This window comes from Lynx rufus, unplaced genomic scaffold (genome assembly GCF_022079265.1).
Source record: "Lynx rufus isolate CCGP_SWC_20201006 ecotype Redwood Valley unplaced genomic scaffold, mLynRuf1.p SCAF_2, whole genome shotgun sequence".
Lineage (NCBI taxonomy): Eukaryota > Metazoa > Chordata > Mammalia > Carnivora > Felidae > Lynx > Lynx rufus.
Window position 1 is genome coordinate 198101849 of NW_025814834.1, and position 26812 is coordinate 198128660.

Here is a 26812-nt window from a genome sequence, read left to right on the forward strand (position 1 = left end):
GAAGGGCGGGGCCTGAGGCTGCCGAGAGCCGAGGGAAGGGGCGGGGCTATGCGGAATGGGCGTAGACACGGAGGGAGGCGGAGCCTTGCCCCTATCCTGTCTGTCCAATTTTCCCTCCCTCCAGATGGAAGCACCGATGGCAGAATATTAACTATCAATTTCTGGGCAAGAGGAAGAGACATCTAGTTCCCCTGCGCCCGTGAGAGCCGGTGAGGGGCGGGGCCAAGAGAGGGCGCGGCCGATAGGGGCGGGACCCCTGGGGAAAGCGGTTCCAGAGGCGGGGCCTAGCGGTGAGGTGGGGGAAGAGCAAGGTGTGAGCACCTAGTGGGTCCTCAGCAGCCGCTCCCTCCCAGGCTCCAGGACCTGGAGGGGTTGAGCCACGATGCGAAGGGCCCCTAGGGCGGCTGTGGGACTCTGCGGGGTTACCCATCCGTTCCTTTCTCTACCACAAACAGTTTTTTTAAAAGATTGACGGATCTGGGGCCCCTGGCTGGCTCAGTCACTGGAGCGTGTGACTCTTGATCTCTGGGTTCCAGCCCCACACTGGGTATAGAGGTTACTTAAATATATATATATATATATATATATATATATATATATATATATATTACATAAATACATATATAAGTAAATATATATATATATTTACTTTATATATATATTTACTTATATATGTATTTATGTAAAAAAAAAATATATATATACACAGAATCTAAAAGGTTGATGGATTTGACTATTAAAATTTCTGTTCATCAAAAGGCACCTAAAAATGTAAAATAGGCAGGGGCGCCTGCGTGGCTCTGTCGGTTGCGCGTGGGTCTCGATTTCTGCTCCAGTCGTGATCTCTATGTTCAGTGAGATCGAACCCTGTGTCCGTCTCTGCACTGACAGCGTGGAGCCAGTTGGAGTTTCTCTCTCCCTCTCTCTCTCTCTCTCTGCCCTTCACCTGCTCACTTGCTCTCTCTCTCTCTCAAAATAAATAAACTTAATTTTTTTTAATGTTTATTTGTTTTTGAGAGAGAGGGAGCATGAGTACGGGAGGGACAGAGAGAGAGGCGGCACAGAGGATCCAAAGCAGGCTCTGTGCTGACTGCAGCTAGCCCGATGTGGGGCTCGAACTCAGAACAGCGGGTTTATGACCTGAGCCGGAGTCGGAGTCGGGCACTTAACCAACTGAGCCACCCAGGCACCCCTCAAAATAAATTAATTTAAAAAAGGGTAAAATACACCGAGGGGCACCTGACTGGCTCAGTCAGCAGAGTATGCAACTCTTGATCTCAAGCTCATGAATTGGAGTCCCACGTTAGGCATAGAGACTACTTTAAAACAATAGTAATAATAATAAAGGTAAAACAGCATTCCAAACAAGTCTCCTGCCTAGCAACCTAAGAGAAAGGAAAGCTCTGGTTGCCTTGAAGGCACCATCCTGGCAGTCATCCTATGACGCGCATCTCTGAATATCTGCGTCCACCGCTGAGCGTGGTTCCGTTTCTCTGGGTATCCATCTCTGATCTCTATGTCCACTCATTTATTCAACAAATACTTGTCAAGGGCCTATTTTAGTTTGTGCCAGGTTTATATTCCGAGTCATCGGGTAAAAGGAACTACTGAAGTCCCTGCCCTCATGGGGCTTACATTCTGGTTAGAGAGACCGACAATAAAAAGAAGTCAGAGATAAACAGTGTGCTGTGCTTGAGAAGAACAAGCTGGGCCAGCTGCTTTATATGGAAGGAGCAGGGACTTTGTCTTATCTAGAACAGTGCCTGACTCATAATTGGGGCTCAGTAAATGGCTTTTTGTTTTTATTTTTGTTTTGTTTGTTTTTTGGGGGGCTCGGTAAATGTTGAATGAATGCATGGGTTGGTCCGAGAAGGTAACTCTCAATCAAGGTGTGAAGGATGAGGGTCAGCCACTCCAGACCCTGGGAAGAGTGTTCTGAGCAGAGGGAACAGCCTACGTTCAGTGGGTGGCCCCTTGCCTCTGGCTGTCTGCCCTGGAGTCTCCCTGTTTGCTGTGTCTCTGTTTCTCTTTGCTGTCTCCGTGATCTTGGGAATCGGAGGGCAGGTTTAAACAGCGGCCCTCCAGGGTCTCTGGAAGTGAAGTCACTGCCGATCTGATTCACCCCCTGGACTCTGACCTAACTAGCCTGGCCTGGCCATTCCTCCTGGAAGCAGGCCCTCCCCGTGGCCGCCTGAGGCCCACAGCCTCTGGCTTCTTCCCAGAGTAGCATCCTGTAACCCGGCAGGAAGTCCCTCATGCTATCTAACCACAGTCCTGCCGAGGGAGCCCCGGCCCTTCCTCTCATTCTGCCTCGCAGGCAGAGGAGTCCTGCCTGGACAGAGAACCCAGTAAAGACCTAACACAGTGGGACTAATACCCTCCTGCAGCCCCAGGGAGGCGAACCTCAGAGGGGCCGAGTGATAACTCATCTCAGGAGCCTCTGCCACAGCCATTTTTCTCACTGAGTCCTTCAACACCCCGTTTTACAGACGGAAATTCCGGCAGGCCCAGAGAGGAAAGCGGGGCAGAACTGGGACCAGAACCCAGATCTCTTGTCAAAATAGTAACAATCGTAACAACAAATCCGTATTGCTCATTTACTCTCTGCCAGGTACTATGCTGACGCTTGGCGTGAGTTTTCTTTTTTAAGACTTTTCACAAACGTACAAGGCGGATACCATTATTATTTCCATTATCCTCAGAGGAGGAGACTGAGGCTCAGAGCCGTCACGTGACTTGCCCAAGGACACCCAGAGTGTTGGTGGCAGAGCTGCGTGTGACACCAGGCAGTGTGGAGTGCCCAGGTACACACCCTGCGCCCCGGGGCCCCAGAGGAGTGTCACGGATGTCTGTTTTCCAGGGATCTGGGGAGACAGGCTTCAGGTTCATCACATGATTGTCGTGCCGAGCCACGATGAGCAGGAAGATGTCCTGGGAACAATGCACAGTCCCATGTCCCTCTCTGTGCGTGAAGATTCTCTACGTTTGCCTTCTCCCCTGGGATCTCCATGTTTCTGCCCCTCACTGCCCAAATAAAGCAGTTTTCACCTCTCTCTGGCTCTCTCTACTTTGGGCATGATCATTTCAGTTCTCCCCACCCACACACACTGAATTAGACTGAACCCACAGGGCTGGGAGGGCCTCTGCGGTCACTCCTGACCCTTCCCCTGTCCCCAGATCCCCCCGAGCCCCCTCCGTGGCACAGACTAGATGAACCAGACCTGGCTCCTGCTGTCCAGACTCTCACAGTGCCATAGCTAGAGAAAGACAGACACATACGCCAGCTCAGTAAAGTGCTGCAGGAGGGTGACATTAGTTTGTCTGGGGCACAGTGAGTCCTCCGATGGATCGGGAAAGACTTCAGGACGGCTTCCTCGAGCTAAATCTTAACAGGTAGGCAGGCACTGGGTAGGCACACACAGGGAACAGCACTCCAGGCAGAGTGGGCAGCACGGAGGAAGTTTCCTTCATATACAGGCTGAAATGGTCATCCCGCTGAGGGAACTGTGAGACTGGCAGCCAGTGGGCTCAGCCTAAGATGAGGCTAACTGGGCCTGGAGCTTCAAAGACCTTGAACGCCAAGACAAAGGGGTTGGACATTCTCCAGGAGGAGGTTGAGAGCCAAGGACAGGTTTAAAGCAAAGGAGGGACACGGTCGCCTCATGGCATCTCCAGGTCTAGACCCCCCCTCCCTGAGTCTCAGGGTAGTGAGAATGAGTAGTCTCTGGTGAATGAGTAGTCTCTGACCCTCAACTAGGTCCAAGGCCTCAGGGCACCTGTCCCTGTGCTCCCCCTCACACACTCTCCTGGCTCCTACCTGAGACAGGTCAAGAGTGGATCCTGCCCGGCCTCAGAGGGTGCTGATGGCTGGAGGAGGGAGTCTTTGGGCTGCTATCCTAACTCATCCACTCATGGTCAACACCAGCTCCCTTCCCAACCCCATGAGACCCACATATGGCCCATCCCATGCCCTTGGTGGGGGCCTCAGTCATGTAAACAGGTAACTACAGGGCAGCCCCACTCTAGCTCCCCAAAGGAGCAGGCTCCTAGAACCATCTCCCTTCCTCCTCCAGCCCCTCTCCCTCCACATGGGACCCAGTCCCGGTCTCTAGCGCTCCCTGCTCCCTGACTGTCTCTGGATATTGTCTTCTCCTCCTGCCCTCTGGCCTCACCTAGTTCCGGCCACTGTCACTTTCATCTGGATCAGTCTCTTCCTGGTTTTCTCACCAACAACTCTGTCCCATCTACACTACCAGAGTCTGTTTTCCTGTTTTGTATGTCCTTGTGGGTCATCCAGGTTGATCTCCAAGGGTAGCTGGAGTTCTGGAGAGATCTAGGCTAGAGACAGAGATTTCGGTCATAAGCATATAGACTTTCTCTCTCTCTCTCTCCTTCTCTTTCTTTCTCTCTCTCTCTCTCTCTCTCTCACCCACACACACACACACATTTCTGTCTAGACCCATGGATCCTAATGACATCCCAAAGTCACCTCGCCTCAACCTGTCCCAAACTTACCTCTCTGTTCCCAAGCATACCCACTGCTCCTCCTCTAAGCGTCCATGGACCGCTTGGCACCTCCTTCCCCTCATTTGTCCAAGCTGGACCTTCAGGGCCATGCTCCGTCCTTCCTCCTCAGGGGCTCACTCTCTCAATTCTTAGTCCTTCCCTAAGTCCCGGCCCTTTTGCCCCCTGAACGCCACCCATACCTCTCTCCCTCTATCTTCCTCCACCCTCTAGCAGCATTTGACATGGTGGGTCGCCCACTGCTTTTGGAAACCCTTGTTTCCCTCAGCATTCAGGACACCCCTGCTCCTGGACCTCTTCCTTTCTCACTGACCATCAGCTGAATGTCCCTGCCAGCTCCCCTCCCAGAGTCTAAATGTTGGTGAGTCTCTGGAGTTGTCTTCTTGAGCCACTCCTCTCTGGTGAATCGTGTGCCTTCAAATTTGGGACACCCCCAAATTCTTAAGTGTAGGCTCATGGACCCATTAACTGCTAGCCTGATGTCTCCATGGGGACTCTAATGGGCATCTCAAACATTAACTCCAAGGCTACACTCGTAAGCCCCAGCACTGAGAACGGGCCCAGCTCCGGAAATGCTGGCGTTGGCTGACACTGCCCAGGCCCCCACTGGCTCTTGCCTGGGTGACTGCAACCACCCAGTGCTTCCCTGCTGCACGGCAGGGAGGACCATCCAAGCAGAGCGACTGCCTGCGTAAAGGCAGGAAGGAGAGCAGGGTTATGGCTCGGAGGAAAGTCCAGAGTGCACCATGGGCATCAGAGAGCGAAGACCTTACGTGTAAGGTGTAGACATCCCGAGGGCAGTAGGAAGCCACAGAAAGGGTTTAAAGCCAAGGGGACATACTTGACTTGACATTTCTTTCACTCCTTCGTGCCTTCCTTCACACATCTACTCCATCAACCAATAAACATTTACTGAGCAGCCTCTATTGGAAAGTGACCCGGAGACAGAAGAGAACAGCCAGAGAGGCTGGACTTGGGACAGAGACACAAACAAGGAGCTGATGAAATGCTGTAGGCCAGGCACAGGTGAGAAGGACCACAGCTGTGGGGGTGGAGGGGAGCGGATGATGAGCCTGAGGTGGGAGGCTGGGTTCCTGGCTTGGGCAACAGAGTAGGGGGACCCTCGGCCCACAGGGGCTCTATTCCATAGGGTATGTGGTGGGGAGAGCCCTCTCTTCCTCCTGCGGAACGTGGAAGTCCTCAGGAGTGGTTTGATCTGGGTTTCTGGGCTTTAAGAGAAGAGCAAAAATTCAGGAAGTAGAGAAGTGGAAAGAGGCATTCTAGGCTGAGGGAACAGCATGTTCAAAGGCCCTGAGGGGAGAGAAGCTTGATACTCTGAGGAGCTGAAAAGCCAGTAGAGTTGAAGTTCAGTGAGCCAGAGAAAAAGTCCGGCGGGGGGTGGGGGGGGGGGTGTGTGGGAAATGAGGCCGGGAGCTTGATCTCTCTGAGGCATGACCTGGAGTACTCGGGGAGGCTCACCAGGATATCAGACCTCCCTGGGCAGACAGGAAGGAAGGAGAATTTGCGAAGGGACTAGGAGGGGACGGACAGATGAAGTGTGTATTGGAGGGGGGCTTTCTAGCATGTCTTTCTGGGAAAAGTCACTAAGAGGAGGTCCCACTGGGATACTTCTGAGATGCAAGAGGAGAGGGAGAGAATCCTCTGGGTTCTGGGGAGACTCCGTTGCCATGTAAGGAATTGATCGAGCCAAATAAATTTCCCTCTGCATAAGTCAACAGCCTTAGAACAGCCCTCTACCACCTGTCCCAGAAGAAAGTTGGTGGAGGGGACACAAGGTCATCTCAGGGAGCTCTTGGACTCCTGCCTCCTCTCCCCAGGCCCAGGGAATGGGCACACTGGTGAATGCCAAGTATGTGCCACGCCCTCGGCCAGGATTTCACTCAACTGCACCTACGAATATTGCTGGACGCTCCCCCTGTGCTCTGCGCCCCAGGTGCTCGGTTTTAAGGGCCTCACTTGGTGGCCATAGCTCATTTACCTCACAGGAACCCCAAGACGTGGCTATTATCATCCCCGCTTTACAGACGAGGACACTGAGGCTCAGAGGGGGCCTGCAGCCACACCGCAAGGACGCGACGCTTCATCACTACAACTGCCTCAACACAAAAACACCTCGCTGAACCCTGGCCACAGCCTGAAGTGACACCCAGGGTCCTCATTTTACAGAGTGTGCACTGGGAGGCCTGGTGAGGGGAGGGACTCGTCTGGGGTCACAAAGCTGCAGGGTGGGTCCAGATCATTTGGAGGAAGAGGTTGGATGGGAGAAGTGAGGGGTCTGAGCAGTGCCGAGAGGAAGGGGTGGCACTGGGGACTGGACTAGGACAGGCTTTCAGTTTCCCTTTGAAAGGGACTTCCCCTGAGTGGGGAATTTTGATTGGAAAGTTGTAAGCAACCCACACTCCACTGGTTTGGCTGCCTCTTCCCCAGTGGCACCCAGGATCTGAAAAGAAACTGAAAGTTGGGAAGAGGGGAGGGAAGGGGGAAGGGAGAGGCTAGGGCAGTTCAGAGCAACCGGGTTGTATTTCTGGTGACCTCATCAAGCCTGGGGGAGATAGGCGGGTGAGCCAGATGACACGCCGCATGGCTATTGGGGAAATTGAGCCCCGGAGAGACAGCTCTGATAGTGACCGGGCCCTGGCCGTGTTACACAACCACCCCACCCCAGTCCCACACACGCACGCATGCGTGCACACACATGCACGTTCACAGAGACCAAGGCAAGAGGGAGGGGAAGGAAGAAATAAAAGGGCTGAGCGGCCTAAAATGTTGAATCTTTGGAAACCAGGTCCCTGTGATTTGGTGACTGGTGGGATGGTGGGTCCTAGGGACGCGCCCCTGAGGTGCCTCAGTATCCAGATTCAGGTTCAAGGCTCGTGATTGGCAGGGAGGCTGCAGACCTGGGTCCCGCTGACAACCGAACCAGATCCCAGGGTACCCAGGATGCTGGGGAGTCGAGTCCCTGGGGTGCTGAGCCTGTGGCTGCCTTGCCTCTCCCTGCTGACATCCTAATTGTGCCTCACAAACCCGAAGCATCAGAAGCTTCTATGAATGCCTCTGGCTGAACCTAGCACTGCCATGCTCCTCTGAGATCCTGAGAGCCACTTTCTGCTGGTTCTGACCTCCTCCTCTGCTGCTCCCATAAACACCCCGCCTCCCTGGGTTTCCTCCTCTGTAAACAGGAACAATGAGGGTACACATCTCACCAGGTCGTGAGCTAAGGTATGGAAAGCAGTTGGCACAGGGCTTGGCGTACAACAGGGGTGTAAGCAATGCTAGCAGCTATGAGTATTATTGGTGGTGGTCATTCCTGCCTTTTCAAGGATCTCCAGGATTCTGTCCTCGGGGGTGTTTCCTCTCCCTCTCTGTCGGCTCCTTCCCAGTCTCCTTCCCAGGGCCCCACCCCATCACCTGCCCCTCCAACGACAGTGCTCCTCGCTGCCTGGGCACTTCCTGGGTGATCTCATGCACTGCTTGGCTCTGTTTACCTTCATCTCACAGCATCCAGAGGCCCAGATTTCCTGGGGTCAGTTCTGACTTAAAACCTTCTCTGTCCGTTGTCCCTGAAAGGTCACTAGCCAGACTTTGGGCCCTGGCCTTTGGCTCAGGAAACATGATCCGATAGCATGTCTATGTGCTGCCTCCTGGATGTGCCCCTGAATGTTCCCTGGGCACCTGAGACTCAACAAAGCTCAATTCAGCAAGCCCCGCCCCCCCCCCAGCCCAAGTTCTCTTTCCCTCCGTTTTCCTGTCTCAGTCAACAGATCCACTTTGCCAGCTGTCACCCACATCAGAAATGCAGGCGACAACATTATCCCTCCCTTCTCCCTACCCCAGCCCTGCAGCCGGCCAGCCCCTGAGTCCTAGGGATCCTGTCTCCAAACCTCGCTCCAGACTAGGCCTGTCGCTCCATCCACACCTTCACACAAACCGTTTGCTGTTCCCATTTTGTTCTGTTCCCAACTCTACCTCCATCCCTGGCCCGTGCACATGCCCCTCCTTCGTGAAGCCTCCAGCCTCCTTAGCTGACCCCGGTCTGGCTCTTTTTCTCCCTTTAAGGCACTGCCTGCCTCTTCCCCTGGATGGGAAACCCCTGAGGGCAAGGGCTCGGCGTGACTCACAGCTGGTGGAGGAACTCTAGTGTTTGTGAGTATGAATCATGGAGTCCAACCTGTCACTGTACAGACCGGCAAACTGAGGCCTAAGGAGGTTCCAGAGCAGGAGGAGGCTGACCTGGGGCAAAACTACGGTCTGTGGGTCCAGCTGATGCCTCCCCAGAAGGAGACGGGGTGACTGGCGCTGGGAACCGGGCCGTATCAAGTCACCCTTGCTGAGGTCTCCACCGGGACGTAGCCATTCTCTGATGTCTCTTCCCCTCTCCAGGCCTGTGTAAGTTGCTGCCCCCCCTCCCCCCGCCCATGCTAGGAAGGCCCATCCCCCACCTCCGACTAGCTATTGCCCACTCACCCCTCACCTGGCATCTCACCGGATCCCCACCACAGGGTCCCCGCGGAGACCTCAAGTGTACCCAATCCTCCTTTATAGGGCCGTGTTCTCTTCTGCCCTCCTCCCACCTTTCAGCCCCACCCTGTGGCTCTCCTGAGGTCCCAGGCTCCCTGCCAAGGAAACTCATTCCCTCCCATCCAGGGAGGCTAGGAGCATCTCAGGCCAGGGCAGGGGGCTGAGGCCTCACTGGACAGCTGGGACGGATGAGGGATGTGTTTTCACATATGGGGTTCTAGTCTCTACAGCTGCCTTTCCCCCATCCATCCCAGAGTCCCCCTGTCCCCACTGCTCCTTTCCCTGCCTCTGTGCTGGCAAAAGCCCATACCTCGAAGGCTCTGACCACCACGGCCTCAGCGATCAAACTGAGGCACACACAGCCACCCACGGGGACAGGCACAGAAACGCCAACAGCTACTTTTTCATCCACATTCACATTCTCTCACACGGCCGCACACCCTCATAGTTGTACACCCAATCTCAGTCAGACTCAGTCACCAACGCGCAATCTGAAGGACAGATAGGCACACACCCAGAAAGTCTCAGAGTCGCCAAGAGTCACCAAGTCTCTCTCTCTCCCTCTAAATACCCACGGCCCAACAAAGATGCAGGCTCACACAACCACAAACGTGCACACCTGGTCACACACACACACACTCACAGTCACAAAGTCTCTCACACACAGATACAGAGCAATACACAGTCACACACAGAGAGAAACAGACACACACAGTTGCACACAGGCCCCTGGAGACACAGAACAATGGGCGCATTGTCTGGGCTGGCAGCAGCTGGGGAGGAAGGAGCCACAGTGTGGACGGAGGAGGCCGTGGGGGCTCCGCACACCGCCCCCCCGCTCACTCCCACAGCATCCTAAGCTTCTTCCCTCTTCCAGAAGCCAGACCCTGCGGGGACCTGGATTTACTGAGGGATTGGGCTCCCAGACGACCCTTCCTCAGACTCCAGCAATATCTTGGAGGAGAGGCAGAGCTCCCTGTGGGCCTGGCTCCCTCTGGGGCTCTGGGAACTCAGGGTCCTTCAGAGAGCCCTTTGCTCTCTCCTCCTGGGTTTGCCTCTCAGACCCTCAGCGCAGCGCCCGGAAATCGGTAGCTTTGGGATCTGCTCTTCACCCCTGACCCCAACCCCTCCAGGACTCACACACCCTCCGTCTGAGCCCTGCCAGCCGGTGCGGGCAGCGCCTGGCAGCATTGTGGGTTCCCTATTGTGGTCGAGACAGAGATGCAGGTCACGGAGTCCATTCCTTAGTGGCAGTGAGTGGAGAAGGCACTGTTCTGTCAGTGAACTTCAGCGGGGCAGGATGCCCCTCCCAGCCCAAGGCTGGTTCCTTCTGACCTCCCACTTCGGCCAGGCAGTCCCAGATCTGAATGGACGACTTCTCCAGGGGTTTCCGTACAGCCCCCACCTCATTTTAGTGGGTCTTTCCAAATCCTTTCTCACCCTCAGTTACCGGTATCTGCTGTGTGTCCTTGGGCACATCACTTTCTCTTTCTGAACCTGGGTGTCCCAGTCTGGAAAATGAGGAGGGGTGTTGAAGCAGTTGAGAGTATTCTGTGGCCTCAGAGTGGGGGGGGGCAGGGGGGTCTACGGGAGTGAGTGCTGAGTGTCATGTCACCTCAGCCCTCCTCCGCCCCTTTGTGGTCAGATCTGTGGGGAGTTCCTGATTTCTCAGGCCCTGCGGTGGTGTCTCCACACCTCACAGCCTCAGGCCTCCCAGGAGGCCATACCAGTAGGAGGGAGGGAGGGACGTGCTGAGCTGTCCAGGGCACAGCCTTGCTTTTGCAACACTTTGCTTCCTCCAGCCCCCATCCCTTTCCTCCTGGGGGCTGAGGACAGGCAACCGGACACACACATCCGGGGCTAGTCAGGACTCGGGGGTTCCCACAGACCTGTCCATACCAGGGGAAGGGGAAGTGGCAGGGGACTAGAGCTGGAGGGTCTCCACCCCCTGCACCCCACCTCTTTCTCCAGGCTCCCTCACTCTCAGGCTGGGTAGGGGGCCAGGCTGGGCAGTCTTGGGGCTGTCCTCAAGGGGCTGTCCCAGGAGCCTTGCTGATGTCCCACCCCTCCACTGCAGTGTTTGTTAAATTCCTGGGGTTCCTCTGCCTGCTCCGGGAGGCTCCCTAATATGGGGGAGCAGAGGTGGGGGGAGAGCATCTGACAGGTCAGACAGGTTATGCCAATGTCTCTGAGCCTCAGACTCTCCAGCTTTCAGGTGGGGATGGGAGATGCCCTTCAAGGTCGCAGGACCACCCTAATCGGAACTTTGTAATGGGTCCAGGCTGGGGGCAGGAGAGACCAAGGGTGAGTTTGTCTGTGGGGGCTTCGTGTGTGACTGGCTGCGAAGGGAGGGGGGGGAGGGGGAGTTGGACGCATCTTACCAGTCTTGACCAGAGGGACTCCGCGGCGGGCCAGACCCCCCAGGCTGACCGGACCGGCAGGCAGGGACGTGGGTGGGACCTCTGACGGGTCTCCCGGCCTGAGGGGGCGCAGATCCCAGCGCGGGGCCCTGCGGCTTCTATGACCACATTCTCCGGAGCATAACTCAGGACCAAACCTCTAACGAGTCTGGGCATGTGAGCCCTTCGAAGAGTTCTGGGGGAGACTGACAGGGGCTGTCAGTGCAGGACCAAGGTGTTGGGACCACTCCAGTTGCTGGGGCGTCCACTCGGACGGGTGGGTGGTGACAGGATTGCTCTCCCTTTCCTCTAGGAGCCCCCCCGCCCAGCTCGCCGAAAGACCCGCCTCTCCCCTACCCACGCTGGACCCCACCTGCCCTGGTAGGCGAGTAGGCTGGGGGTACCAGACCGCCGGCGTCGCCCACTGCGCAAGTGGGGCCCGGGACCTGAGCCCGCCTCTGCTCCTCGATTGGGCGCTTATTTAAATGTCCGGCCCCGCCCCGAGCTGGGGCGCATATATAAGGCAGCTCGGCGGGCGGCGGGCGGCATTCTGGCGCGGAGCTGAGCGGCGGCGGGCGCAGCTAGCGGGTCGGGCGCGGAGAGGGGGGTGCAGCTCGGTTTCCCCCCCGATACCCCTCCCCCTCAGGCGCGAGCCCCACCCCTCCGCCGGCCAGGCCGACCCGGCTGAACTATCCCCTGCGGCGCGAGCCCGGGGCGGCTCCGGGCGCCCCCCAGCAGACCCCCCCCCCCCATCATGGGCAGCCAGAGCTCCAAGGCTCCCCGGGGCGACGTGACCGCCGAGGAGGCAGCAGGCGCTTCCCCTGCTAAGGCCAACGGACAGGTGGGTGCACTCGGAACGGCCCGACCCGGCCCCCTCCTCCCTCACTTCGCCCCCTTTGGGGCCCTGGGCCGGGGCCGCGCGCTTTGTCCGGCCCGGGACACGCGGCGCCCCCTCCCCCGCCCGGTCCCTTTGTTCTCGGCGCCGCAGCCCCCGCGGGCGAAGCGAGGGGAGGGGCGGGGAGGGGGCGCCGGCCCGGCCCCGCTGCCTTCTTTGTTCGCGGCCCCGGCCCCCGGCGCTGCCCCCCGGCCGCCCCGAGTGCCGCGCGAGGAACAAAGGCGCTGCCGGGCCGCGCCAAGGGGGCGCCCAGGGGCCGCGGGGCGGGCGCCCGGGGGGGAGGGCACTCCACCCTTAGACCCGATCGCGGTGGCTCACGGCCTTCTTTTTGGCGGCGGTGGGAGGGGGGGGGAATCGAGATGGGAGAGCCTAGGGTGGGTGGGGGGCCGTTTACACAAAGCAGGAGGCTGGGAAAATGGGCCGTCCAGGTGCGGAGAAGAGCGCCCTGGGGCGGCTTCCCGCCCGTTGTCGGCTTGCTGGGCTCGCTCGCCCGCCCGCCGGGGATCGGCGGCCTCGAGCGGGTCTGCGCCGAATGGAGAGCGCGCCCCGGGGGAGGTGGGTGGGGGGCCACGGGACCCCAGCGCCTCCTGCCGGCCGCGGCCTCTGCGCGCTCGGCCCCCGCGCGCTCGTGAGGGCAGGAGGGAGATGTTTGACGGGATCCCGGTGGGGGTGAAGCTACAGCCAACCTCCCGGGTTGCAGAATAGTCGGGGTCCCATTGCCTGGAAGGGGTCAGGGGCGGGCTGGGGGAGGTGGGGTAGAGCCCCGGCCCTCATTGCTGTCTCCTCTGCCCTGCAGGAGAATGGCCACGTGAAAAGCAATGGAGACTTATCCCCCAAGGGTGAAGGGGAATCGCCCCCCGTGAACGGAACAGAGGAGGCAGCCGGGGCCACTGGCGATGCCATCGAGCCAGCACCCCCTAGCCAGGGCGCTGAGGTCAAGGGGGATGCCCCCGCCAAGGAGACCCCCAAGAAGAAGAAGAAATTCTCTTTCAAGAAGCCTTTCAAATTGAGTGGTCTGTCCTTCAAGAGAAATCGGAAGGAGGGTGGGGGTGATTCTTCTGCCTCCTCACCTACAGAGGAAGAGCAGGAGCAGGGGGAGATCGGTGCCTGCAGCGAGGAAGGCACAGCCCAGGAAGGGAAGGCTGTTGCCACCCCCGAGAGCCAGGAGCCCCAGGCCAAGGGGGCAGAGGCTAGTGCTGCCTCCAAGGGAGGAGACACAGAAGAGGCAGGGCCCCAGGCTGCAGAGCCATCCACTCCCTCGGGGCCGGAGAGTGGCCCTACACCCGCCAGCGAGCAGAATGAGTAGCTGGGTGGGGGCAGGTGGGTGATCTCTAAGCTGCAAAAACTGTGCTGTCCTTGTGAGGTCACTGCCTGGACCTGGTGCCCTGGCTGCCTTCCTGTGCCCAGAAAGGAAGGGGCTGTTGCCCCCTCCCCGCCACGTTCCCTCTCCTTTTCCCTCCTGTGGATTCTCCCATCGTCCATTTGGCCTTCCTCTTAAGGCCAGTTGAAGATGGTCCCTTGCAGTTTCCCAAGTTAGGTTAGTGATGTGAAATGCTCCTGCCCCTGGCCCTACCTCTCCTGTCCCCACCCCTGCAGAAGGCAATTGCTGGTTTTCTTCCCCAATTCTTTTCCAAGTAGGTTTTGTTTACTCTATTCCCCAAATCCCTGAGCCAGATGTGGGGTGCCTACACTCCCAAGCCCTGAGTGTCCAGCCTTCCTCCCCCCCCCCCCCACCCCTGTTGAGTTTTTAGTCTCTTGTGCTGTGCCTAGTGGCACCTGGGCTGGGGAGGACACTGCCCCGGTCTAGGTTTTTATAAATGTCTTACTCAAGTTCAAACCTCCAGCTTGTGAATCGACTGTGTCTCTTTTTTGACTTGGTAAGCAAGTATTAGGCTTTGGGGTGGGGGGGAGGTCTGTAATGTGAAACAACTTCTTGTTGTCTTTTTTTTCCCCCTCCCATTGTTGTAAATAACTTTTAATGGCCAAACCCCAGATTTGTACTTTTTTTTTTTTCTAACTGCTAAAACCATTCTCTTCCACCTGGTTTTACTGTAACATTTGGAAAAGGAATAAATGTCGTCCCTTTAGTAGTGCTTTTTAATGAGTGGTCTTCTGGGAGTAGGGTGAGAAGACTGGTTAACCTCAACCCTTGAGGGAGGGATTAAGGTGAGGGGTAAGATTGTGGGGTTGTCTTGTTCAGGAGGGTTGCCCAGATTCTCAGGGACACCAGAAGGACAGGGAAGTGGAGTTGAAATCAACCCAGGGATACTGCTAGGAGACAAGCTCAGGAGGATGTAGAAATGTACCATTTTATTACAAAGATTCTCACAAAAATTAAAATAGTATCTCAAAAAGGAAACTAGACTACCAATCTCCACCTGCGGAACTGGGCGAGGATAGAGGGCAGGCAGTGTGAGTTTCTTGGCTCACAGGGGGCCAGTGGGAAGGTATGATAACAGAACCAATCTAAAAATGGCTGATATTACCTTAAGGAGCCTGACAGGGGGTCCCTCAAGATCTAGCCACTCCTAGAATGCCCAGTAAGGACACCTTTCCAAAGCCACTAAGCAGGCACTTAACATTTCAGGATTTTGTCCTATGGCTTCTTAAGATTATGCTTTCCAGACCCAGCACCCTTTATGGTTCAAAATTAAGAAGTGGGAAAGGATGGGTGGCAAGGCAGCCACTAGAAAAGCTCACTCCTAACACGTGCCCTGGGCTCAGGGCCCTGGTTCCTATCTAGTCCCTGGGGATATTTATATTTAATATATTTTTATATAAATACACAGAGAGATAGAAAATATAAAATCTGAGGGGTTGTGGGAGAAAGGTGGGAAACTTGGCAGGAAGCCACAACTGGAGAGGTCTGCTCAGGCCAACTTGACCTCCTCCTTGACCCTGTGGAGAGAGCAGAGACTGGCATGAGATCATGCACCCCAGAGGCCTTGAGGCAAAAATATGGGGACAATGACTTCTATAGGACCCTAGCTGCCCAGGTGACTGCTGAGAGCTGGGGCTTCCTAGCTCTGCCTAGAACTGCAGAGATGGACTGGTCCCTGAAAGAGGTCTTTGTAAGCCGCACCAGCTGTCCCTGCGCCTTCCCTCGGCATAGCGGACAAAAGGGCTGGTGCTCCAATGCCAGGGAGATGGCTGACAGCTCCTTCCTCACCCTTTGGCTTCTTGCTTCTCCTCCTTGGTTTTCTCCTCTTCTGTGACTTCTAGAACATAAGAATGTAGGGATGGTGAAGGGATCCCTTCCAGAAAGACCCACGGAATTTTCACTTACCTGAAACCCCTTCCCCAACACTGCAGCTCAGTGGACATACTAAAGAGAGAAAAGCCCATCCCAGGCCCTCCCATTGAGTCCTGTGGAGAACAAACAGGTTGGACCGGTTTCCTGGCCTGCTAGAGCCTGAACCCAGTGGGCGGAGGCAGCCCCCTGGGAAACTGGGGTGAAGTGCTGGGAAAAGGGCTTGGGTGGTATGTGAGAGCCACACTCCTGACCAAGGGGAGCCCAGGCATGTCCCTGGCTCTGCAGCCTGGCAGGGCTCAATCAGCCACTGGAGATGACAAATCGAGTTTCATTCTTTTGTGGGCCCTGCCACTTCTGGGAGCTGAGATAGCCCCACAGAAGGCAGGGCCTGAGTCAGCTCCCTCCTCCCAGTGCCCTACATAGATTCATCCTCCTCTGGGGCCTGGGGCTCAAGACCCAAGTCCAGATGCAACCCAAACCCACCTTTCTTCTCTTCTGGATCTTTCTCTTTTTCATCCTCAGTTTTGACTCTCTTGGCTTTTTTGAAGTTGGAAGAGTTCTTGCGACCGCCTTCTCCCTCTTCATCAGAGTCCGAGAACTCTTCCTCACAGGCGATTCGTTTGTCAGAGGAACAGACTGGGAAGCAATGGGAAATAACGGGTGAGAGAGCAGGAGATTATCTTCACCTCAGGACCTGTGCCCAGTGCCTCCCTGTGTGTCCAAGAGACACCAAGGGAAGGGGTGACCAAGAAGAAAGGAAGGAAACTCGGACTCCCTAAACTGTCCCAACTACCAGAACTTGGGTTTCTCAACAGGTGGGTAGCTTGAGAGGAAAGTGGAACCAAGAACAGTGGTGGGAAGTCAGCTACCTACTGAGTGGGAAATTACAGGCCCCTGGGTCTGGGTCTTACTCGAGATGCGCTTGTCAGGGTCTTCTTCGTCCTCGTCGCCACTCTCCTCTGGAATGGCATCCTCAGGAATCACCTGCATTTGGACCCCAGGTGCGTGGGGCAGCATTCGCAGGTTCTCAAACAGTCGCTGTCTATGGCCAATGGTAGAGAGGGTGGCTGGCGCTGGTTAGGGACAAACCAGAGCCTGGAATGTTCAGTCAGGGTGTGTCTGGGGAATATACTCACTTGATCTTCTCCAGGTACTCATTGGTGTTCTGGTTGGTCATATTGGAAGGACTGATGTGAAGTTTGAAATCTGGTCCAAAGTATTCAAAGTAGTCGTTGTATGGAAGCTCTAATTGGGGGCAGGAGATAAGAGTCAAAGACCTGGCTACCATGGGACCCTGAGAAAAGCATTTGTAGGTTTATCTGGAACTGCTAGCCCAACCATCAAACTGAGAATGCCTCTGAGACAGGGTGAGACCTGAGTGCTTACAGGGTTTCAGTCTTTTTAATGCCATTCTCCAGTGTCCACACTTCACCCCCCACTGAGGAGAAGGCACAAGCTCATGGTTTAGAAAAATTTAGGCAATGCTTGTTGGGAGCACCTCCTCACTCACTACCCCAGTTACCCTACAGAGTAGAAATTCCAAAGCTATAAATAACCACTGATCATTATGTCTAGACCAGAAGTGGGAAGGAGAGGCGGCAGGGTCAAAAAAGGACTCAGGAAAAAGCGATGGTCTGACAATCACAAGAAGATAGGGAAGAGAATCAATGCCCAGTATCAGAAGAGGAGAGCCCACAAGGCCAATGGGGAAGGGGTTATAAACTCTAGGACACATGAGCTCTGGCTCTGCCCAGCCCAACCTGGCCCAGGGCTATTACCATTTGGGATCTCCGTGTCCAGAGCCACGGCTGTTTCATACGTCCAGCAGCGGGCCACATTACGGATGGTATAACCGCCTCCTCCCAGCATCAGCATAGGCAGGTTGAAGCTCTTCACAAACTCTACACACTTGGCGTGCCCTTGGTGGGAGAAAGGGGCGCTGGGTTACAGGAGCGCCTGGCAGAACCCTGCCCACCCATCCCTATGCTACCTGGTCTCACCTTTGATGGTCAGGTTGAAGCAACCTAACCGATCCCCAGATAGGGAGTCAGAGCCACACTGTAAGACAACTGCACTGGGTTGGAACATCTCCATTACTTTGGACATGACCTAAAAGGACACATCCTGGTCACCACCAGCTTCAAGAAAAGCTATGTGATGTTAGGGGCTGCAAAGGGTGGGCTGCAGTACTTCTTCCGTTTCCTGTATTTATTCCTACATTTCCACTCTCCCTCGTGCGGGGTGGTAAGGAGGAAGTATCAGTCTGGAGTTCTTGTTTCCCTATTTAGGATTTCAGTTTTTCAATTTAGGAGGCTCTCCAAGAGGCTTCTTCTAGCTCTAGTAATGCTGCACCTAGAACAGCCTCACCTTCCCCTCAGTCTTCCGCTTCTTTCACTACCCAAGCTCCAGTGCCCCTTCTTCTGACCCTTGGCTTCATCTGCCCTGCTCCTTCAGTCTTTTGAGACTTTGAGCCTCCTATTGTGAGGGAGTGCTCACCTTCACCTTTCCCATTCTCACAAGACTTTGACATTACCTAGGACAAAGATCATACCTTGGACTTCTCTGTCACCCCTACTGCAAGGCATACAGTAGGCACTTGACTACCTAACCTTATTAGGTTAATACTCCAGTAATGGTTCCTTGTGGATTGCAGGTGAAGATTTAACTCCTCAGCTTGGCATCCAAGACCCCCATATACATTTCCCACGTCCTTCAACACTCCTCCCACCCATCATACTGACCTACATACAGCTATGTACTGTCCCCCCTGCTGAATGCCATCCCTGCCCTCCGGCCTCCACCTCCTTCTTCACATAGCAACTCCTCATTTTTCAAAGTCCAGCTCAAATGTCGCCACCTCTGTGAAATCCTCTTTGACTACCCTCTCCCCAGCCCAGACAGCAGTTTGTCTCCCCTTCCTCTGTTCCTCCTGTAAAACAGTAATGACCACACACTGTTGTGTGTGTGCCTGCCTCCCACGATGTAGACTGTGAGGTCTTTAAGGGCATGATTCATGTCTTAGATACTCTTGTATCCAACAGAGGGCCTGACCCACAGAAGGCATCAATAAATATTTGGATGAATTTTGTTCCTCTAGCTGACCACACAGCATAACAATCCAGGGTCAAAACACAGCTCATTTCCCAACCAGCTTCTCAGTGGGGAGAGGTCCCTGAGGTATGCTGGGGGTACTTTGCTACCCATCCCTTAGACTAATCCCATTGGTAGCCCGGGTGGTGGATAAGCCACTTACCGGCTTGAAAATGGCCTCATAGGACTCGTCATCGATCCCATCTCGGAGCGGGTAGTTAACAGCGTAATACTTGCCTTTGCCAGCCCCAATATCCTAATCAAGAGGGACATTAAAGTAAACTGAAAGATGAAGCTAGGAAGAAGTTCAAAGACAGGGGCTGGGAGGCTAAGGAAAGAGGCAGTATTCGAAGAGAGACAATTGGGATCCATGAGGTGGGCCAGGGACAGAGCAGGGGCACCTTGGTTAATACCATTCCCCTCACTGGCAAGTCTAGCTCACGTTTCTGGACACACCACTGAGCCTGCGCCCAGGCTGAGAACTGTTTAGGAGCCAGAGATGGAATATCCTACCCCAGAGCGCAAGACCTCCATCTTTGGATTGGGTTAGAGCTGCTGGTAGTTGGGTCACAGAACTAACACCCACCCTGGGACGACCTTTTCCTCTCCAGAGAAGGGAGAAGAAAGACCATTTATTATGCTGGCCACAGCAAACATGAATTAGTGCCACTTTTTCACCAGAGGGCTAGTGCACGGCAAAGGGTTGGTTTCATATTCATGCTAATAGAAGCAGATACAACAGTTCAGTGAGTTAGTTTCCAAGGACTTTTATCCTGAGGTCTACAGATGGGCTTCAGTAAAGGGAGGTGTCTTTAATTAACTAATCAGTATCAGATACAAAAGATTCCTTATGCTTTCCTGGTGACAGAGTCCATAGCTTTCAGTCAGATGATCAAAGGGGAAGGTTAAGAACCCTTGAGATTGTCCATAAGGGTCTCAATTCCTAGCCCATGAGAGAGAACCTGATGTCTCTAGCCTAAAATTCAAATTGTTTGGGACATCTGAATAGTGCAGTGTAACTTAGCTGTGGCCAGGAGGGGCTTGCAATGAGTCATGAGACCCCTTTCCCTCCCAACCCTTTGTGTCTTATCATTCCCTTCCTCCAGAATAAGGGAGGGAAGACCAGGGCAGGTACCCTAGGCTGGGGTATGGCATTCTGAATGGCAGAAGGGGCAGGAAGTGGTTTCTAGTGATATGAGATAGGAGAGTTAGAGCTGGCAGCTAGGGGTGAGCTGGCTGGCCCCTGAAGGGAGTTCTCACCCGTAGGTCCCCAGTTCCCGGGAAGTACTCTCCGTATTTATGAAAGGACACAGTCATGACCCGGTCTGTGGTATAGAAGGCCTCTTCCACGCCATCGCCGTGGTGAATATCAATGTCAATATACAGCACCCTCTGGTGATACCTAGGATCAGAAGGGGGTCAGGGGTCTGGCGGCTCTCTGGGAGTGGGACGCGCCAAGGGCGCCAGGTCCCAGCTTACCGGGCTGGCTGCCTCCCTCAGGTATCTCTAAGCACCAGAGACGTGGAAACTGGCTGAAGGAAGGTGGAAGAGCGGCAGGGTGTCTCCAGAGGCCTGACCAAGCCGACCAAGTCCGATCTTCCTACTCTACAGCCAGGCTCAACTCCAGCCACACAGGGACACTCTGGAGGCAGGATCTGAGCAGCACCTGCCCCTGATCTTGCCGTGGGCTCAAATCAAACCGGGACCCCGTCAAAGAGAGGATGGCCAGCCAGAGACACTCACTGAACACATCCTAGCCAGCACACCGCTAGGAAAAGCAAACTAGGGAGGCAAGCCCAGGGGGAGAGGGAAGTGGGAACCTGGCCTAAGGTGCTCCTCCAAGAGACAAGGCCAGGCAGGCATACTTTAGCAGTTCCAGGATGGCCAAGACGATATCATTGACGTAACAGAAGCCAGATGCCTCAGACTTCTTTGCATGATGCAGGCCCCCAGCCCAATTCACAGCGATGTCCGTCTGCTGCTTATTAAGTTTCACAGCACTTGCTGGGTGTGAAAGAGAGAACACAAGACTGTTAGCAAGCCATTCTCCCCCTTTCCCCAAGAAGCCCAGGAAACCTGGTGAGAGGTAGAACCTGCCTATTCAATCGCTGGACTGTTCTCTCCCTCCCTCCCTATTCTAACAGGGAGTAAATATGACATTGGCTGGCTACTCTAAGCAACTTATTTCCAAACTGAAGGTGGAAACCCATCAGTAGGCCTTAAAATTGATTTAGTGGGTCATGATTAGTGTGTGTGTGTGTGTGTGTGTGTGTGTGTGTGTGTACACACACAATTTTAAACAAAACAGACTAGAATAAAATAACAATAAAGGAAGTTGCTCTTCTGTGAAACTGGCTTCAGAATGACAGTGTGTGTGTACAACCTGGATTGCAAGAGTAAATGTATTTCTTACCATGGTTCATGGTCAAAAAATGATGAAGATACTAAAGGAACTAGAAGCTCAAAGCACAAACAAGCCCAAGAAGTGAGAGAAATATACACTTGTGTATGCAGGTGCATTTGTGGCATGTAACTTTAACAGCAATAAAGACACAGAACAGGCCAAATGATCCAAGAGGGACCAATTATATCAACTGACGTTGGTCCATAACATGGCATAATCCTGAAGCCACTAGAAATCATGCTATAGACTACCAAAGAAATCTTAAAGATTTACTAAATAAAAAATTCAGGGGCGCCTGGGTGGCGCAGTCGGTTAAGCGTCTGACTTCAGCCAGGTCACGATCTCGCGCTCCGTGAGTTCGAGCCCCGCGTCAGGCTCTGGGCTGATGGCTTGGAGCCTGCTTCCGATTCTGTGTCTCCCTCTCTCTCTGCCCCTCCCCCATTCATGCTCTGTCTCTCTCTGTCCCAAAAATAAATAAACGTTGAAAAAAAAAAATTAAAAAAAAAAAAAAAATTCAGACACAAAACTATATACACGTGACACATTTTTATAAAATATGGATGTATATGTTATATCCAGATATATACTAACAAAAAAGAATGCATATACAAACACCAAAATGGTAGTAATGATTATCTTTGGACAGTATGATTGTGGGTAATTTTTTCCTGTGTATATCTTTGTTTCCTGAGGTTATATTGAGAGGCAGGGGGAAGGGGAGAAGAGACCAAACAATGATCATAGGAAAATATATATTTGTTAAAAAAGGGTTTAGAGTAATCCTGGAGGTAGTCTAGAAGTTAATAATGGAAGTGGGAGATACGTGAGGAGTATTTCTGACCTCTAAAGGTAATTACCATGCTCTTTTGTAAGACACAGATGATGACACTTCCCATTTTTATAGCACTTTGCAGTTTGCAAATTGCTTCTATGTACAGCATCTCAACAACCCCACGAGGTCTGCAGGGAATTCCAGTATGTAAGATCTCTGGGTAGGAGAGGACAGTCAAGGACACCTGTCAGTACCATGTCAGAGACTGAACCTGGGCTGGGACTGAACCAGAAGGATATTTTAAAGACCTAAGGTAAAAACTCACAAGACCATTTTATAGGGTCACAGATCAGCCCTACTAGGATAGTGGCCTAAAAGGCAGACCTCACTAATACAACCCAGCACTGCCCTCGAGGAGGGAGGTATATTCCTTACCCACAGAGCCACCAGTAGATAACTGACAGAACTCAAACAGGCCATCAAATACCGGACAGTCCTCACCAACGTTGACTTGAAAGACAGAAGGGAAAAGTTAGTTTCCACAATTCCTTTAGTTTTTTGTTTACATATTTATGAGCTCATGGGAAAAAACAAAGAATTTGGATTCAGAAGGCTTGGGTTCTAGCCCAGGCTCTACTACTTACTGGCTTTGTGATTGGGTCAAGTCATTTAACTTCTTAGAGCTTTGGCTTATTATCTTTAATTTTTTTTTTAATGTTTTATTTATTTTTGAGACAGAGAGAGACAGAGCATGAGCAGGGGAGGGGCAGAGAAAGAGGGAGACACAGAATCCGAAACAGGCTCCAGGCTCTGAGCTGTCAGCACAAAGCCTGATGCGGGGCTCGAACTCACAAACCGCGAGATCATGACCTGAGCCGAAGTCGGACACTTAACCGACTGAGCCACCCAGGCACCCCTGGCTTATTATCTTTAACAAGCAATCATGATATCCACCTCACCTAAATGTTGAGAAGATTAACAGAAATCTTATGTGGGGAAGAATAGAGCAAGTAAGTACTTGAACAAACAGATACGAAGAATTAAGTGAGCTGCCAAGGTTGTATAACAAGTCAATGGCAGCACCAGAATCAGAGTCCAGGTGTCTTGACCCATACAGTGTAGTGCTCTTTCTACTACACCTACAAGTGACAACTGGAGTAAGGTTATTTCAGGCCTAGCGGGGCAAAAGTACAAACTAACACATAATGAGGAAATGCATGCAAATAGTAATGCAAACAAACTGAAAGACAGGAAGGGAAGCACACCTGAGGGCTGTAGTCACGGAGCTAGAGAGGAACCTTAGGGCTCCAAGTCATCTCTCACAGAAAAGGAAAGTACTGAGACATCAACGAGACACAGGAAACTAGAGGCAGGGGTAGGCTAGATCCTTATTCTCTTGCCCTAGCCTTCCTACTACATCCACTGCTATCAACTGGGATTCCCAAAGTAGAGCAAGGAGAAGCCCTAGAATGAGGAGGGTAGCAGAGCCCAGCTGGGACTGTGTAACCTTCTGAGAGACAGCTGAAGCTCAAAGTCTGCAATAACCATGAGCGTTACCAACTCTGGCACTGCCCTAAGCTTGGGAGGGTGCCCTGCCAAGACAAGTGCTCTGAGGAAGTGTGGCCTGCATAACGGGGTGAGGAGTAGTAGGTGGCTCTCACCCCCACTTCCCGGGTAAACACTGGGAGGCTGTGTCAATAAGAACTTTGGTCCCTGGGGCCAAGCTATTTATCCACTGGCAACCGAATGCCTCCTCCAGTTGCTTCGTCTTTCATTGGGTTTGGCCTGCCTAGGTTTCTAGAGTTTTGTTTATACTCTCATGTGGGATATGTTTTATTTATTATTATTTTTTTTTTTAAGTACGCTCTAAGAGCAATATGGGGCTTGAACTCAAGACTCCAAGATCAAGAGTTGCATGCTCTACTGAATGAGCCAGCCAGGCACCCCACAAAATGGTTATTTTAGATATGAGAAAAAAATATTTCCCTTCAGGCTCCAAACCAACACGTGGCTCAAGTGGCCAGCCCATTATTCCCAGTTCAACAAGCTGTGTGATTGGAGACGGAAAGGGGGGAAATGGAGACCCTCACCTGGACTAATTTGTAAGACTAGGGAGGACTCTTGTATGGGTTCTCCTCTTCCTATCACAAATACTTTTCTTATTCTTAGGGTGGCATTATACTGAAGAGAACAATACTGGGTGAGAGATGAGAGAGCGGAGGAAGGTGGAGAAGGTGGTAAAAAGCACCCTGCAGAAAGATGCATGGGATTAACAGGGGTTTCAGGAGAGGGCTTATACCACTGTGGTGGTGTAATGGGGTGGACTGGGGAGTAGGACAGAAAGGGTGTGTGACCAAGGGGAGGTGTCCGGGGGGGTTCAACTGTATTGGCAGCGTTTTGTTTCCTAGAAAGAAAGGTTGGTAGGGGCACGTGGGTGGCTCAGTTAGTTAAGTGTCTGACTTTGACTCAGGTCATGATCTTGTGGTCTGTGGGTTTGAGCCCCCCACATCGGGCTCTGTGCTGACAGCTCAGAGCCTGGAGCCTGCTTCAGATTCTGTCTCCCTCTCTATCTGCCCTTCCCCTGCTCATGCTCCGTCCCCCTCTCTCTCAAAAATAAATAAACTTAAAAAAAAAAGGGGGGGTGCCTGAGTGGCTCAGTCAGTTGAGCATCCAGCTCCAGCTCAGGTCATGATCCCACAGTCCGTGAATTCGAGCCCCGCGTCAGGCTCTGTGCTGACATCTCAGAGCCTGGAGCCTGCTTTGGATTATGTGTCTCCCACTCTCTGCACCTCCTCAGCTCACACTCTGTCTTTCTCTCAAAAAAAAAAAAAAAATAAATATTAAAACAGAAAGAAAGAAAGAAAGAAAGGGAGGAAGGAAGGTAGGTAGGTAGGTAGTAGGTACATGGATATACATTCTATTATTTTTTTATACATTTTGTGTGTGTCTGAAATATTTTACATGCAACATATTTAAAAATACTATAGAATCAGGAAGAGACAAGTTCCATTCTCCATTCTACCACTACCTTGTTAGGAGACCCTGGAAAATTCAGTTTATACATCTATAAAAAAGATGACAATGACAGTGTCTTCAAATTTCACCACGATAATTCCCTTTTATCATTTTCCACCACGTTTCACATTCTGATAATCTAGCAAAAAAAAAAACCATTGCACTTATTCATGTTTGAATCCATCTTATTTTTTATTCACTGTTATTTTTTAATTTTCTTAAATATTTATTTATTTTGAAAGAGAGGGAGAGAGCACTCGTGCATGCACATGAGCAGGGGAGGGACAGAGAGAGAGAGGAAGAGAGAGAGAATCCCAAGCGGGCTGTGCACTGGCAGTACAGAGCCTGACACGGGGCTCAATCCCAAAAACTGTGAGACCATGATCCGAGCCAAAATCAAAAGTTGGACACTTGGGGTGCCCGGGTAGCTCAGTTGGTTAAGCGTCCGACTTCGGCTCAGGTGATGATCTCGTGGTTCATGAGTTCAAGCCCCACATGGGGCTCTCTGCTGTCAGCACAGAGCCTGCTTCAGGTCCTCTTTCTCCCTCTCCCTCTGCCCTTCTCCCCCCCACCCAAATAAACAAACAAGCAAACAAACAAAAGAGTCAGAAGCTTAACCAACTAAGCCACCCAGGCAGGCACCCTTTTATTTATTATTATTTTTAATAAGGCCTCAGCCCAATAAGCCACAAACTCCCTGGCAGGCCAAGGCTGGCTGCCAGGGGACCAACTGCAAATGGGCAGGCTGAGTCAGGCTGTCAGGAAGCCCACTGCTCATCATGTTCCCATTTTAACTAATTAAAATATTAGATCAGAACTTCTGATCAAAGTTCTCAAAGTCTCAAAATGACCACAAAATGTTTATTACATCCTAGCCAAGAGCAAGGAAACCTAACTTATTTAGTCTTATTACATGTATAACTTCCTAGCTTAGGTGTTGGTAAATACAAAAAAAAAAGAGCTCAGCTCACACATCACTGTTACTGTTTCTGAAGATACCCCTGGTTATACAGCACTTCACTAAGTGACATCTTTCTATAACCCTGTAAGTCAACTCAGTAAGGTACCTTAAGTCCATAGAGAACCTCATCCTTCCTAACCCATCTTCAATGAGAGAAAATCCCAGACCTAATTTAAAAAAAAAATTTTTTTTAACGTTTTATTTATTTTTGAGACAGAGAGAGACAGAGCATGAACGGGGGAGGGGCAGAGAGAGAGGGAGACACAGAATCGGAAACAGGCTCCAGGCTCTGAGCCATCAGCCCAGAGCCCGACGCAGGGCTCGAACTCACGGACCGTGAGATCGTGACCTGGCTGAAGTCGGACGCTTAACCGACTGCGCCACCCAGGCGCCCCAGACCTAATTTTTTAATGCACAATCTTAGAATGCTAGTTTCAGGAAAACTGGAGCAAACTGGAAGTCAGACCCAAACCTGGGCACTCCTGAGGGCCTAATATTTTATGTCTGCCTTGACAGATTGGAAAATGATGAAAATAATAAGTCATCACAGCAAAAGTTACTATTCATTGACAGTCAGTGCTTCATTGACAGTGCTATCTCACCTATCCCCGACAACCTCCACTATGAAATAAGCACTATTGTCTTCCTTTTAAAGAAGAGAAAACAAGGCTCAGAGAGGCTAGAGGACTTGCTTAAGAACACACAGTTAAGTGGTAGAGCTAAGGGATTCAAACCAAGACATCAAAACTCATTCTCTTGGAGTGCCTGGGTGGCTCAGTCAGTAAGCATCCGACTTTGGCTCAGGTCATGATCTCACGGTTTGTGGGTTTGAGCCCCACATCAGGCTTTGTGCTGACAGCTTGGAGCCTGGAGCCTGCTTCAGATTCCGTGTCTCCCTTTCTTTCTGCCCCTTTCCCACTGGCACTCTCCTCTCTCTCAAAAATAAATAAACATTAAAAA

General features: G+C 52.7%; 2 protein-coding genes across 3 annotated transcripts in view; one reads left to right on the top strand and one right to left on the bottom strand.

The window, feature by feature from the left end:
- The first annotated feature begins 12016 nt into the window (after nt 1–12016).
- Nucleotides 12017–14444, top strand: MARCKSL1 (MARCKS like 1). The gene is made up of 2 exons (XM_047083238.1): nt 12017–12303; nt 13154–14444. Exons 1-2 carry the CDS (start codon nt 12217–12219, stop codon nt 13661–13663), a joined length of 597 nt encoding a protein of 198 aa, XP_046939194.1. The 5' UTR covers nt 12017–12216; the 3' UTR covers nt 13664–14444.
- A 206-nt stretch (nt 14445–14650) lies between these two features.
- Nucleotides 14651–26812, bottom strand: part of HDAC1 (histone deacetylase 1) — a 31684-nt gene continuing 19522 nt past the window's right edge. The window contains exons 4-14 of one of the 2 annotated variants that reach the window (XM_047083236.1): nt 22312–22386; nt 20566–20704; nt 19961–20102; nt 18864–18956; nt 17611–17719; nt 17389–17529; nt 16747–16855; nt 16522–16652; nt 16094–16246; nt 15527–15575; nt 14651–15255 (exon numbers count right to left, since the gene is read on the bottom strand). In XM_047083236.1, coding sequence (XP_046939192.1) covers nt 15228–15255; nt 15527–15575; nt 16094–16246; nt 16522–16652; nt 16747–16855; nt 17389–17529; nt 17611–17719; nt 18864–18956; nt 19961–20102; nt 20566–20704; nt 22312–22386 — 1169 coding nt within the window. In that variant the 3' untranslated portion in view covers nt 14651–15227. The remainder of the gene's footprint in view (nt 15256–15526; nt 15576–16093; nt 16247–16521; nt 16653–16746; nt 16856–17388; nt 17530–17610; nt 17720–18863; nt 18957–19960; nt 20103–20565; nt 20705–22311; nt 22387–26812) is intronic. The other variant, XM_047083237.1, reaches the window with a different exon arrangement.